Genomic DNA, 14,603 nt, shown 5'->3' on the forward strand with positions numbered 1-14,603 from the left:
GGGGGGGGGGGGGGGTGGGGGGGGGGGGGGGTGGGGGGGGGGGGGGGTGGGGGGGGGGGGGGGTGGGGGGGGGGGGGGGTGGGGGGGGGGGGGGGTGGGGGGGGGGGGGGGTGGGGGGGGGGGGGGGTGGGGGGGGGGGGGGGTGGGGGGGGGGGGGGGTGGGGGGGGGGGGGGGTGGGGGGGGGGGGGGGTGGGGGGGGGGGGGGGTGGGGGGGGGGGGGGGTGGGGGGGGGGGGGGGTGGGGGGGGGGGGGGGTGGGGGGGGGGGGGGGTGGGGGGGGGGGGGGGTGGGGGGGGGGGGGGGTGGGGGGGGGGGGGGGTGGGGGGGGGGGGGGGTGGGGGGGGGGGGGGGTGGGGGGGGGGGGGGGTGGGGGGGGGGGGGGGTGGGGGGGGGGGGGGGTGGGGGGGGGGGGGGGTGGGGGGGGGGGGGGGTGGGGGGGGGGGGGGGTGGGGGGGGGGGGGGGTGGGGGGGGGGGGGGGTGGGGGGGGGGGGGGGTGGGGGGGGGGGGGGGTGGGGGGGGGGGGGGGTGGGGGGGGGGGGGGGTGGGGGGGGGGGGGGGTGGGGGGGGGGGGGGGTGGGGGGGGGGGGGGGTGGGGGGGGGGGGGGGTGGGGGGGGGGGGGGGTGGGGGGGGGGGGGGGTGGGGGGGGGGGGGGGTGGGGGGGGGGGGGGGTGGGGGGGGGGGGGGGTGGGGGGGGGGGGGGGTGGGGGGGGGGGGGGGTGGGGGGGGGGGGGGGTGGGGGGGGGGGGGGGTGGGGGGGGGGGGGGGTGGGGGGGGGGGGGGGTGGGGGGGGGGGGGGGTGGGGGGGGGGGGGGGTGGGGGGGGGGGGGGGTGGGGGGGGGGGGGGGTGGGGGGGGGGGGGGGTGGGGGGGGGGGGGGGTGGGGGGGGGGGGGGGTGGGGGGGGGGGGGGGTGGGGGGGGGGGGGGGTGGGGGGGGGGGGGGGTGGGGGGGGGGGGGGGTGGGGGGGGGGGGGGGTGGGGGGGGGGGGGGGTGGGGGGGGGGGGGGGTGGGGGGGGGGGGGGGTGGGGGGGGGGGGGGGTGGGGGGGGGGGGGGGTGGGGGGGGGGGGGGGTGGGGGGGGGGGGGGGTGGGGGGGGGGGGGGGTGGGGGGGGGGGGGGGTGGGGGGGGGGGGGGGTGGGGGGGGGGGGGGGTGGGGGGGGGGGGGGGTGGGGGGGGGGGGGGGTGGGGGGGGGGGGGGGTGGGGGGGGGGGGGGGTGGGGGGGGGGGGGGGTGGGGGGGGGGGGGGGTGGGGGGGGGGGGGGGTGGGGGGGGGGGGGGGTGGGGGGGGGGGGGGGTGGGGGGGGGGGGGGGTGGGGGGGGGGGGGGGTGGGGGGGGGGGGGGGTGGGGGGGGGGGGGGGTGGGGGGGGGGGGGGGTGGGGGGGGGGGGGGGTGGGGGGGGGGGGGGGTGGGGGGGGGGGGGGGTGGGGGGGGGGGGGGGTGGGGGGGGGGGGGGGTGGGGGGGGGGGGGGGTGGGGGGGGGGGGGGGTGGGGGGGGGGGGGGGTGGGGGGGGGGGGGGGTGGGGGGGGGGGGGGGTGGGGGGGGGGGGGGGTGGGGGGGGGGGGGGGTGGGGGGGGGGGGGGGTGGGGGGGGGGGGGGGTGGGGGGGGGGGGGGGTGGGGGGGGGGGGGGGTGGGGGGGGGGGGGGGTGGGGGGGGGGGGGGGTGGGGGGGGGGGGGGGTGGGGGGGGGGGGGGGTGGGGGGGGGGGGGGGTGGGGGGGGGGGGGGGTGGGGGGGGGGGGGGGTGGGGGGGGGGGGGGGTGGGGGGGGGGGGGGGTGGGGGGGGGGGGGGGTGGGGGGGGGGGGGGGTGGGGGGGGGGGGGGGTGGGGGGGGGGGGGGGTGGGGGGGGGGGGGGGTGGGGGGGGGGGGGGGTGGGGGGGGGGGGGGGTGGGGGGGGGGGGGGGTGGGGGGGGGGGGGGGTGGGGGGGGGGGGGGGTGGGGGGGGGGGGGGGTGGGGGGGGGGGGGGGTGGGGGGGGGGGGGGGTGGGGGGGGGGGGGGGTGGGGGGGGGGGGGGGTGGGGGGGGGGGGGGGTGGGGGGGGGGGGGGGTGGGGGGGGGGGGGGGTGGGGGGGGGGGGGGGTGGGGGGGGGGGGGGGTGGGGGGGGGGGGGGGTGGGGGGGGGGGGGGGTGGGGGGGGGGGGGGGTGGGGGGGGGGGGGGGTGGGGGGGGGGGGGGGTGGGGGGGGGGGGGGGTGGGGGGGGGGGGGGGTGGGGGGGGGGGGGGGTGGGGGGGGGGGGGGGTGGGGGGGGGGGGGGGTGGGGGGGGGGGGGGGTGGGGGGGGGGGGGGGTGGGGGGGGGGGGGGGTGGGGGGGGGGGGGGGTGGGGGGGGGGGGGGGTGGGGGGGGGGGGGGGTGGGGGGGGGGGGGGGTGGGGGGGGGGGGGGGTGGGGGGGGGGGGGGGTGGGGGGGGGGGGGGGTGGGGGGGGGGGGGGGTGGGGGGGGGGGGGGGTGGGGGGGGGGGGGGGTGGGGGGGGGGGGGGGTGGGGGGGGGGGGGGGTGGGGGGGGGGGGGGGTGGGGGGGGGGGGGGGTGGGGGGGGGGGGGGGTGGGGGGGGGGGGGGGTGGGGGGGGGGGGGGGTGGGGGGGGGGGGGGGTGGGGGGGGGGGGGGGTGGGGGGGGGGGGGGGTGGGGGGGGGGGGGGGTGGGGGGGGGGGGGGGTGGGGGGGGGGGGGGGTGGGGGGGGGGGGGGGTGGGGGGGGGGGGGGGTGGGGGGGGGGGGGGGTGGGGGGGGGGGGGGGTGGGGGGGGGGGGGGGTGGGGGGGGGGGGGGGTGGGGGGGGGGGGGGGTGGGGGGGGGGGGGGGTGGGGGGGGGGGGGGGTGGGGGGGGGGGGGGGTGGGGGGGGGGGGGGGTGGGGGGGGGGGGGGGTGGGGGGGGGGGGGGGTGGGGGGGGGGGGGGGTGGGGGGGGGGGGGGGTGGGGGGGGGGGGGGGTGGGGGGGGGGGGGGGTGGGGGGGGGGGGGGGTGGGGGGGGGGGGGGGTGGGGGGGGGGGGGGGTGGGGGGGGGGGGGGGTGGGGGGGGGGGGGGGTGGGGGGGGGGGGGGGTGGGGGGGGGGGGGGGTGGGGGGGGGGGGGGGTGGGGGGGGGGGGGGGTGGGGGGGGGGGGGGGTGGGGGGGGGGGGGGGTGGGGGGGGGGGGGGGTGGGGGGGGGGGGGGGTGGGGGGGGGGGGGGGTGGGGGGGGGGGGGGGTGGGGGGGGGGGGGGGTGGGGGGGGGGGGGGGTGGGGGGGGGGGGGGGTGGGGGGGGGGGGGGGTGGGGGGGGGGGGGGGTGGGGGGGGGGGGGGGTGGGGGGGGGGGGGGGTGGGGGGGGGGGGGGGTGGGGGGGGGGGGGGGTGGGGGGGGGGGGGGGTGGGGGGGGGGGGGGGTGGGGGGGGGGGGGGGTGGGGGGGGGGGGGGGTGGGGGGGGGGGGGGGTGGGGGGGGGGGGGGGTGGGGGGGGGGGGGGGTGGGGGGGGGGGGGGGTGGGGGGGGGGGGGGGTGGGGGGGGGGGGGGGTGGGGGGGGGGGGGGGTGGGGGGGGGGGGGGGTGGGGGGGGGGGGGGGTGGGGGGGGGGGGGGGTGGGGGGGGGGGGGGGTGGGGGGGGGGGGGGGTGGGGGGGGGGGGGGGTGGGGGGGGGGGGGGGTGGGGGGGGGGGGGGGTGGGGGGGGGGGGGGGTGGGGGGGGGGGGGGGTGGGGGGGGGGGGGGGTGGGGGGGGGGGGGGGTGGGGGGGGGGGGGGGTGGGGGGGGGGGGGGGTGGGGGGGGGGGGGGGTGGGGGGGGGGGGGGGTGGGGGGGGGGGGGGGTGGGGGGGGGGGGGGGTGGGGGGGGGGGGGGGTGGGGGGGGGGGGGGGTGGGGGGGGGGGGGGGTGGGGGGGGGGGGGGGTGGGGGGGGGGGGGGGTGGGGGGGGGGGGGGGTGGGGGGGGGGGGGGGTGGGGGGGGGGGGGGGTGGGGGGGGGGGGGGGTGGGGGGGGGGGGGGGTGGGGGGGGGGGGGGGTGGGGGGGGGGGGGGGTGGGGGGGGGGGGGGGTGGGGGGGGGGGGGGGTGGGGGGGGGGGGGGGTGGGGGGGGGGGGGGGTGGGGGGGGGGGGGGGTGGGGGGGGGGGGGGGTGGGGGGGGGGGGGGGTGGGGGGGGGGGGGGGTGGGGGGGGGGGGGGGTGGGGGGGGGGGGGGGTGGGGGGGGGGGGGGGTGGGGGGGGGGGGGGGTGGGGGGGGGGGGGGGTGGGGGGGGGGGGGGGTGGGGGGGGGGGGGGGTGGGGGGGGGGGGGGGTGGGGGGGGGGGGGGGTGGGGGGGGGGGGGGGTGGGGGGGGGGGGGGGTGGGGGGGGGGGGGGGTGGGGGGGGGGGGGGGTGGGGGGGGGGGGGGGTGGGGGGGGGGGGGGGTGGGGGGGGGGGGGGGTGGGGGGGGGGGGGGGTGGGGGGGGGGGGGGGTGGGGGGGGGGGGGGGTGGGGGGGGGGGGGGGTGGGGGGGGGGGGGGGTGGGGGGGGGGGGGGGTGGGGGGGGGGGGGGGTGGGGGGGGGGGGGGGTGGGGGGGGGGGGGGGTGGGGGGGGGGGGGGGTGGGGGGGGGGGGGGGTGGGGGGGGGGGGGGGTGGGGGGGGGGGGGGGTGGGGGGGGGGGGGGGTGGGGGGGGGGGGGGGTGGGGGGGGGGGGGGGTGGGGGGGGGGGGGGGTGGGGGGGGGGGGGGGTGGGGGGGGGGGGGGGTGGGGGGGGGGGGGGGTGGGGGGGGGGGGGGGTGGGGGGGGGGGGGGGTGGGGGGGGGGGGGGGTGGGGGGGGGGGGGGGTGGGGGGGGGGGGGGGTGGGGGGGGGGGGGGGTGGGGGGGGGGGGGGGTGGGGGGGGGGGGGGGTGGGGGGGGGGGGGGGTGGGGGGGGGGGGGGGTGGGGGGGGGGGGGGGTGGGGGGGGGGGGGGGTGGGGGGGGGGGGGGGTGGGGGGGGGGGGGGGTGGGGGGGGGGGGGGGTGGGGGGGGGGGGGGGTGGGGGGGGGGGGGGGTGGGGGGGGGGGGGGGTGGGGGGGGGGGGGGGTGGGGGGGGGGGGGGGTGGGGGGGGGGGGGGGTGGGGGGGGGGGGGGGTGGGGGGGGGGGGGGGTGGGGGGGGGGGGGGGTGGGGGGGGGGGGGGGTGGGGGGGGGGGGGGGTGGGGGGGGGGGGGGGTGGGGGGGGGGGGGGGTGGGGGGGGGGGGGGGTGGGGGGGGGGGGGGGTGGGGGGGGGGGGGGGTGGGGGGGGGGGGGGGTGGGGGGGGGGGGGGGTGGGGGGGGGGGGGGGTGGGGGGGGGGGGGGGTGGGGGGGGGGGGGGGTGGGGGGGGGGGGGGGTGGGGGGGGGGGGGGGTGGGGGGGGGGGGGGGTGGGGGGGGGGGGGGGTGGGGGGGGGGGGGGGTGGGGGGGGGGGGGGGTGGGGGGGGGGGGGGGTGGGGGGGGGGGGGGGTGGGGGGGGGGGGGGGTGGGGGGGGGGGGGGGTGGGGGGGGGGGGGGGTGGGGGGGGGGGGGGGTGGGGGGGGGGGGGGGTGGGGGGGGGGGGGGGTGGGGGGGGGGGGGGGTGGGGGGGGGGGGGGGTGGGGGGGGGGGGGGGTGGGGGGGGGGGGGGGTGGGGGGGGGGGGGGGTGGGGGGGGGGGGGGGTGGGGGGGGGGGGGGGTGGGGGGGGGGGGGGGTGGGGGGGGGGGGGGGTGGGGGGGGGGGGGGGTGGGGGGGGGGGGGGGTGGGGGGGGGGGGGGGTGGGGGGGGGGGGGGGTGGGGGGGGGGGGGGGTGGGGGGGGGGGGGGGTGGGGGGGGGGGGGGGTGGGGGGGGGGGGGGGTGGGGGGGGGGGGGGGTGGGGGGGGGGGGGGGTGGGGGGGGGGGGGGGTGGGGGGGGGGGGGGGTGGGGGGGGGGGGGGGTGGGGGGGGGGGGGGGTGGGGGGGGGGGGGGGTGGGGGGGGGGGGGGGTGGGGGGGGGGGGGGGTGGGGGGGGGGGGGGGTGGGGGGGGGGGGGGGTGGGGGGGGGGGGGGGTGGGGGGGGGGGGGGGTGGGGGGGGGGGGGGGTGGGGGGGGGGGGGGGTGGGGGGGGGGGGGGGTGGGGGGGGGGGGGGGTGGGGGGGGGGGGGGGTGGGGGGGGGGGGGGGTGGGGGGGGGGGGGGGTGGGGGGGGGGGGGGGTGGGGGGGGGGGGGGGTGGGGGGGGGGGGGGGTGGGGGGGGGGGGGGGTGGGGGGGGGGGGGGGTGGGGGGGGGGGGGGGTGGGGGGGGGGGGGGGTGGGGGGGGGGGGGGGTGGGGGGGGGGGGGGGTGGGGGGGGGGGGGGGTGGGGGGGGGGGGGGGTGGGGGGGGGGGGGGGTGGGGGGGGGGGGGGGTGGGGGGGGGGGGGGGTGGGGGGGGGGGGGGGTGGGGGGGGGGGGGGGTGGGGGGGGGGGGGGGTGGGGGGGGGGGGGGGTGGGGGGGGGGGGGGGTGGGGGGGGGGGGGGGTGGGGGGGGGGGGGGGTGGGGGGGGGGGGGGGTGGGGGGGGGGGGGGGTGGGGGGGGGGGGGGGTGGGGGGGGGGGGGGGTGGGGGGGGGGGGGGGTGGGGGGGGGGGGGGGTGGGGGGGGGGGGGGGTGGGGGGGGGGGGGGGTGGGGGGGGGGGGGGGTGGGGGGGGGGGGGGGTGGGGGGGGGGGGGGGTGGGGGGGGGGGGGGGTGGGGGGGGGGGGGGGTGGGGGGGGGGGGGGGTGGGGGGGGGGGGGGGTGGGGGGGGGGGGGGGTGGGGGGGGGGGGGGGTGGGGGGGGGGGGGGGTGGGGGGGGGGGGGGGTGGGGGGGGGGGGGGGTGGGGGGGGGGGGGGGTGGGGGGGGGGGGGGGTGGGGGGGGGGGGGGGTGGGGGGGGGGGGGGGTGGGGGGGGGGGGGGGTGGGGGGGGGGGGGGGTGGGGGGGGGGGGGGGTGGGGGGGGGGGGGGGTGGGGGGGGGGGGGGGTGGGGGGGGGGGGGGGTGGGGGGGGGGGGGGGTGGGGGGGGGGGGGGGTGGGGGGGGGGGGGGGTGGGGGGGGGGGGGGGTGGGGGGGGGGGGGGGTGGGGGGGGGGGGGGGTGGGGGGGGGGGGGGGTGGGGGGGGGGGGGGGTGGGGGGGGGGGGGGGTGGGGGGGGGGGGGGGTGGGGGGGGGGGGGGGTGGGGGGGGGGGGGGGTGGGGGGGGGGGGGGGTGGGGGGGGGGGGGGGTGGGGGGGGGGGGGGGTGGGGGGGGGGGGGGGTGGGGGGGGGGGGGGGTGGGGGGGGGGGGGGGTGGGGGGGGGGGGGGGTGGGGGGGGGGGGGGGTGGGGGGGGGGGGGGGTGGGGGGGGGGGGGGGTGGGGGGGGGGGGGGGTGGGGGGGGGGGGGGGTGGGGGGGGGGGGGGGTGGGGGGGGGGGGGGGTGGGGGGGGGGGGGGGTGGGGGGGGGGGGGGGTGGGGGGGGGGGGGGGTGGGGGGGGGGGGGGGTGGGGGGGGGGGGGGGTGGGGGGGGGGGGGGGTGGGGGGGGGGGGGGGTGGGGGGGGGGGGGGGTGGGGGGGGGGGGGGGTGGGGGGGGGGGGGGGTGGGGGGGGGGGGGGGTGGGGGGGGGGGGGGGTGGGGGGGGGGGGGGGTGGGGGGGGGGGGGGGTGGGGGGGGGGGGGGGTGGGGGGGGGGGGGGGTGGGGGGGGGGGGGGGTGGGGGGGGGGGGGGGTGGGGGGGGGGGGGGGTGGGGGGGGGGGGGGGTGGGGGGGGGGGGGGGTGGGGGGGGGGGGGGGTGGGGGGGGGGGGGGGTGGGGGGGGGGGGGGGTGGGGGGGGGGGGGGGTGGGGGGGGGGGGGGGTGGGGGGGGGGGGGGGTGGGGGGGGGGGGGGGTGGGGGGGGGGGGGGGTGGGGGGGGGGGGGGGTGGGGGGGGGGGGGGGTGGGGGGGGGGGGGGGTGGGGGGGGGGGGGGGTGGGGGGGGGGGGGGGTGGGGGGGGGGGGGGGTGGGGGGGGGGGGGGGTGGGGGGGGGGGGGGGTGGGGGGGGGGGGGGGTGGGGGGGGGGGGGGGTGGGGGGGGGGGGGGGTGGGGGGGGGGGGGGGTGGGGGGGGGGGGGGGTGGGGGGGGGGGGGGGTGGGGGGGGGGGGGGGTGGGGGGGGGGGGGGGTGGGGGGGGGGGGGGGTGGGGGGGGGGGGGGGTGGGGGGGGGGGGGGGTGGGGGGGGGGGGGGGTGGGGGGGGGGGGGGGTGGGGGGGGGGGGGGGTGGGGGGGGGGGGGGGTGGGGGGGGGGGGGGGTGGGGGGGGGGGGGGGTGGGGGGGGGGGGGGGTGGGGGGGGGGGGGGGTGGGGGGGGGGGGGGGTGGGGGGGGGGGGGGGTGGGGGGGGGGGGGGGTGGGGGGGGGGGGGGGTGGGGGGGGGGGGGGGTGGGGGGGGGGGGGGGTGGGGGGGGGGGGGGGTGGGGGGGGGGGGGGGTGGGGGGGGGGGGGGGTGGGGGGGGGGTCCTCTGTTTCAACAGTTCTCTCTGTTTGTCGCAATTGTTACAAGGATCCCTCTGAGAAGCAGCGTCCCTATCCGGCAAGGAGTCGTCGGAATGGGGTCCCAAGTGCGCCCCGTTTGCCGAAGTGTCCACCACGGCCTCGGGGGCGTCGTCGGAAACCACGACGCGCAGTTTGTTGAACCTGGGATAGTCCTCATCTCCAGCCTCGTCCGAGAAGTCGAAGGCACTGGAGTCATTCAAGAACAAGGGGTCCTCCTTCTTCCTCAGCAGGGACTTGAGACTGCTCCAGAGGCTGGAGCGGGCCATAGCAGGCTGCCAGCCAAGGACACAGCTGGGCACCAGCGGTGCTTAGCTACAGGTCTCTCTTCTCAAGCTACGTCCCCTCGCAGGTCAGGCCGCTCCATGCCCCTGTCCCTTCAGGTCATTTCTCATCCAGGAGGGTCAAGGCCCGAGTGAAATCTGCCAACCAACCAATGCTGAAACATGCAAAACAGAGGGCAGTCAGTCCTACAGGAACAAATTAAGACACCCACACACACACACTATATTGTCTGTCTAAAGACAGCCTGAGCAATTTCATCGTGAGCTACCGAAAGTTTAGAGCTGCATTTGTTCCTCTTCCTAAGGAGCAGCAGTGGCGTAGTGGTTGAGAGCAGGTGCACTCTAATCTGGGGAACTGGGTTTGATTCCACGCTCTGCCCCTTGAGCAGTGGAGGCTTATCTGCGGAACCAGATTAGCCTGTGCACTCCAACACAGGCCAGCTGGGTGACCTTGGGCTAGTCACAGCTCTTCAGAGCTCTCTCAGCCCCACACACCTCGCAGGGTGTTTGTTGTGAGGGGGGAAGGGCAAGGAGATTGTAAACCCCTTTGAGTCTCCTTACAGGAATGAGGGGGCAGAGGTGGGATCCAACCAGTTCTCACCACTTCTCTAGAAGTGGTTACTATTTTTTTCTGAGTGCCGAGAAGGGGTTACTAAAGCAACTTCCCTGCCCAATAGGGACTTGAGGTGCCTGTGTTCAGGGCGCCACTGTTTGAATCCCACCACCATGGGAACCTGTTATTAAAATTTTTGGATCCCACCACTGGAGGGGGGGGTATAAATCCAAACTCTCCTTCTTCTTCCTCCAACGCCTTTACTGAAAGGTTATCTGTAAGTGCCTCGGGGCAGAGACCTCGGCGAGCGCCACGCCCACGAACCATTCCCAAAGGCGCCGGGCGGACAAAGGGTTCTCCCGGTGGACCTGGCCTCTCTCCCCATCCAGAACCAGACACGACAGCAGCGTGGCCGGCCAAGCGCCGCCACATCCCTCGGGGCGGGCGCCCGCCACCAGACCTCGGAGCTGCGTTCCTCCGGAACAGCACGCAGAGGGAGGGAGGGAGGGAGGCGGGCCGGGGATCGGGGCCCTTACCTGTGCCCGGGGAAGCCCTCGGCCGCGTGCAGGGGACCCCGCTCCTCAGGACATCCCCCCCAGCGCCCGGCCGGCGAGGAGGAAGAAGCAGCCCCGGGAATGGGTGCGCGCTCTGCTCTCTCCAGAGGCGAAGGGGCTCTAGGCACGGCCAGATGGCTGGCAGCGGAGCAGGAGAGGGCGTGGGCTTCCCCGGCAGCGGAGGCATTCCTGCATATTCATCAGCCTTCTCCTCCTCCCTTTGCAAAGGGGCCGCTGCGGCCCGACCGGCTCTTCGCGGGGCGCGCCCGGGGCTGCTCCATCGCCCGCCCACCCCTGCCCAGCGGCGGCAAAGGCAGAGTTGGTGGCCGAGGGATGCGCCTGCGCCTCTGCAAAGGGAGAGAGGAGGCTTCCAAATGAGGGAAGAGGGGGGGGGGTGTTGCTTGTCGTCCCTCCCCCTTCCTAAAACAACATCTGAGCTCCCTCCCGCCAAGCCTTTGTTTGCAAAAGCGAGCGAGGGTTTGAGAGCTGCATCCCGGCAGCGCCCCTGAGCCCCGGACCAGCAGCACAAGGGCAGGCGGGATGAACAACGAAAGAGCCCCAGAGGGCTGCAGCAAAGGAGGCCGGGGAGAGGAAAGGGTTAAATGGGAAGCATGGACTCCAGCCACGGTGCAGCATGGGAATTGTAGGCAACAGAGGACTCGGGGGAGGCAGGGGAAGCCAGATGCCTTCCAGCTGTGCACCCCTATTTATTTAGCTGGAATGTATCAGGGTAGTGGAGTTAACCTACCTAATTAGATACAAAGGATGAAAAATTCAGGCTTCGGCCATATCGTTACCTAACCTCTAATTGCAACTTGCTGGCCCACATTGGCTGGGGAAGTATAATGTGCCAGATCAAATTAGTCCATCACTTATAGTCTAAGTCAGGGGTAGGGAACCTGCGGCTCGAGAGCCGCATGCGGCTCTTCTGCCCTTGCACTGCGGCTCCACGAGCCAAGCCGCCAGCCCCATCCTTGCCCACCCTGCAGGAAGCAGGGCAGCCGCACCAACTGCCCATGGCCGGTTGGGCTGCGCCATGGGCTTCCCCTCTCACCCGCCCCATTGGAGCGGGGTGGGTGCTTTCCCGGCTGCCGGCGAGGCCGAGCTGCCGGCTTCATCCTTGCCCGCCCTGCAGGCAGCAGGGCGGGCGCACCAATTGCCCACAGCTGGCCGCGCCGCGGGCTTCCCCTCTCGCCCGCCCCGTTTGAGTGGTGCGGGCGCTTTCCCGGGGGCTGGCGAGGCCGAGCTGCTGGCCCCATCCTTGCCCACCCTGCAGGCAGCAGGGCAGACGCATCCATGCACTTCTCAGAATGAGCGGAGTAAAAGGTAAAAAAAAAGCCAATATATACAGTGTTATCTTTATTTTAAATGTCAAAAATTATTTGCGGCTCCAAGTGTTTCTTTTCCCGTGGAAAACGGGTCCAAATGGCTCTTTGAGTATTAAAGGTTCCCTACCCCTGGTCTAAGTCCATTTACACAGCCACTAGTGTCACACTCTCCCTCTCTGAAATCAACCGGATTTCAATGCCAACAAACTATAAGTAGAGAATCTACCTCATTATGTGTTGAACTGCCCCTTGTAGGATGAGCCTAGGGCCAAGTTCCTTCTTAGCTTATCCACGCCCCAGGTATGCTCTGATGCAGATAAAATATACCTTCTTCTCTCAGATTCGGATCCTTATATCTCCTATAAGGTTGGCCTTTTTGCACTGGCAGCCTCAAAGATTTGATCTTATACGGAAGGAAACAGTATGACCAAAATTTGCACGAGATATGTTGGATTCTAGCTCAGATACATTGGGAAGGTGAATTGAGCAGAACTGAGGGTCTATATATTTTATTCTCAGTTGGTAAATCTTTTATTGTAAACTATCTTTTATTGTAAACTATGTTGATTTATATGTTTTAATATTGTAATGGCCTATGGCTCTACAATAAAGTCTTACTGATACTGAAAGAGGTGTCCCTTTGGGTGAATTGCCAATGTCATTCCCTCAAACAGGAGACGTCCCAATCAAGGGCCAGAAAGGAAGGCCCAACTGCAGTCCATTCTTGGTACAAAAATAAATTCAAAAGCCACACACTATAGCTGCAGCTTTCTCTTGCAGCCAGAAGCACAAACTTGGGTAGAGAAGGTTTTGCAGTGGATGTTGGATGATTAGCAGACATTCAAATTAAAGATGTTGGGGAAAGAAAGCAAGACAGCAAGAAAAATGTGCTGACTAGTTGTTACAGAATCCCACACCTGTCGGGGGATGCTAGCTAGGTGACTGAGATACATTCCCAGAATTGTGCAACCGCTTAAAATAACAAATTGCTGCTGCTAGAAAGATATATGTAACCAGCCTGTTATACTATGTTTCCCCGAAAATAAGACAGGGTCTTATATTAATTTTTGCACCAAAAGATGCATTAGGGCTTATCTTCGGGGTAGGGCTTATATTTGGGGAAATATGGTACCATCACAATTCATTGAGATGGGCTCTTGGCAACCCGTTGCTTCCCCCTTCATGTGTGACACAAGCTGCATCCTCATTGGCAGGAAGCAGAGGGCATTATCCGCGATTGTGATCTGTAACTACCGGTAGGGCTTATTTTTGGAGGAGAGTTTATATTTTAAGCATCCTGCAAAAATCCTGAAAAATCATGGTAGGGCTTATTTTCGGGGAAACACGGTATGTATCCACTGCCATCTGCGCGTTCTTTCCTTGATCCTTACTTTCTGGCTTCACATGCTTCTAAACAACTAGGCTTCCCCTGGTCCTCCTGCCCCATGGGAACTATGTTACATTTGTTATCTCGTGGGGCAGGAAGCCAGGTGGCTTTCTCTTGCTATCTGCCACCGGCCTTGGAGTGCCTTAGCTCCAAAGGCAGTTTTTCACAAACTCTCAGGAAAATGGGAGGGGGAATAAAGGGGACTGTGAACACCAGCTTCATCAGAACAGACTTTATCTGTGTGGTGCTTCAATGCCTACTCAATAAATACTACGGACCAATACTTCAGAGTCCGTTTATTGGCTTAAGGGTCCGAGACCTAACAACACAATCACGGTGAGAGTCACGGTTCTCCAGCAAAGTTCATCGGATCTGTTTGAAACGGCTCATGGGGTGTTCACTGGCTATATTATTTCACATAAGCTTGTGGCTACTGCCAATACAAATAAGTGCAAGACACCTTTTATATGCTAAGAAGGAACCATTGTTAGAATAACACAGTTAGGAGGTAAAAAAAATAAACAGCATGAAAATGAACAAGAACAGCCTGTTTGCCGAACCTTCTCCAGGTTTACCTGAGGGCCAACTGGCTGTTTGCTATTACTCACCTCTCTTCTCGTGCAGCCATTTCCATCACTGGATCCTGACTTTTTGTAGACAAGACAAACCAAGCTGGAAGAAGAACACAGCAGGAATTATGGAGGAAGAGAGGTTGGATTCAAAGATTTAACTCAACCACCTTTTGACTTTTTTGACCACCTGGGCAAACCATCAGCACAATGTATTGTCGAAGGCTTTCACGGCCGGATTCAACTGGTTGTGGTGGGTTTTCCGGGCTGTGATACACCTCTAAAGATGCCAGCCACAGATGCAGGCAAAACGTTAGGAACAAGATCTACCAGACCACGGCCACACAGCCCAGAAAGCCCACAACATCAGCACATTATCTTCTTTGGATTGTTTGCCTTGCTAGACACCGTAGATTCCTGGACCCAGTACAGAATTGCCACCTTTTTCTGTGCATGAAAGGCAATGAAACTGGGGACTCTTATGCCACAGGGCAAGCCCCCACAGCTCAAGTGGCAGAGCAGGGAATCAAACCTGGTTCTCCAGATTAGAGTGCACTCACTCTTAACCACTACACCATGCTGGCTCTCTTTTTTTTTCATGACAATAGGGATAGTTTTCTTTGTTTTTCAAAGAAACTAATAGCAGCTTTGAAGCAAATTTGGAGGAACAGATCCCCCGCCCCCACCTCTCCAATCCAATTTCCTCTCCTTCCTAACTATTTTTTATAAAATATTAAGGGATCCAGCAGATCTTCTGCATAAGGTGTGATTTGGCCCTCAGGTACCAATAATCAAACCCAATTCTATAACTGGAGGAAAATTTTGTACTTATATTCCTTCCTAGGAAGTCTGTAGATCTATGCACAGTTGCAACTAGCAGATCCTATGCATGTTGGAAGTCAGTTCCACTGTGACCAATTAAATTTACTCCTAAATTTGTATAGAATTGCAAGACTTCTTTCAAATCCCATGGAATGTAATGAAACTTCTGCAAAAACAAGCTAACAGCAGCTGCAAAAGATAAATGACTTGGGAAAAGCTTAATTTATTTTAATCAAAGTTTAATATTTAAGATTTGCATCACTGCTCTTCCTGTTTTTCCTCGATGAACTGTTGACCATTCCTCCCTCAGTAAAACAAATGGTTTCTTTTGAACTTAAAGAACGGTACTGCCACTTTTTGCACTTCCTCATGACATCTTTTTCGTGCAGTTCGTTTATAAACTTTTTAAGGTCTGCATTCCAAGGAGTCTATGAAATAAAATAATTAATTTTCTGTATGTGACAATCAGAACGCTAGCCGATACGTTGTTATGGTGATTAATGTAACTGACCTCAAAGCCACTCAGATGTTTGAAGAAGCCGCTAGTGGATCTATTTGGCCCTGTATCAGGATGTGGGCTCTCGGATCACTAACTCACCATTTCTCCTAGGCTTAGAATATAAGATTGGCCAGGTGCCATGGTTTTATCCGACTCCATCTAATCCGGGACCTTTAGTAGCTAAACTTAAATGGTCAGTATTCATACCCA

At 75.1% G+C, this 14,603-nt stretch overlaps 1 protein-coding gene across 1 annotated transcript in view; it reads right to left on the bottom strand.

Annotated features, from left to right (window-relative positions):
• The window catches only part of SLC30A4 (solute carrier family 30 member 4), a 22,597-nt gene extending 12,237 nt beyond the window's left edge, over positions 1-10,360 (bottom strand). Inside the window, exons 1-2 of the mRNA XM_048519753.1 lie at positions 9,771-10,360; positions 8,367-8,836 (exon numbers count right to left, since the gene is read on the bottom strand). Coding sequence (XP_048375710.1) covers positions 8,367-8,666 — 300 coding nt within the window. The 5' untranslated portion in view covers positions 8,667-8,836; positions 9,771-10,360. The remainder of the gene's footprint in view (positions 1-8,366; positions 8,837-9,770) is intronic.
• Between the last annotated feature and the right edge of the window lie 4,243 nt (positions 10,361-14,603).

The sequence above is a fragment of the Sphaerodactylus townsendi genome, linkage group LG17, assembly GCF_021028975.2.
Source record: "Sphaerodactylus townsendi isolate TG3544 linkage group LG17, MPM_Stown_v2.3, whole genome shotgun sequence".
NCBI classification, from domain to species: domain Eukaryota; kingdom Metazoa; phylum Chordata; class Lepidosauria; order Squamata; family Sphaerodactylidae; genus Sphaerodactylus; species Sphaerodactylus townsendi.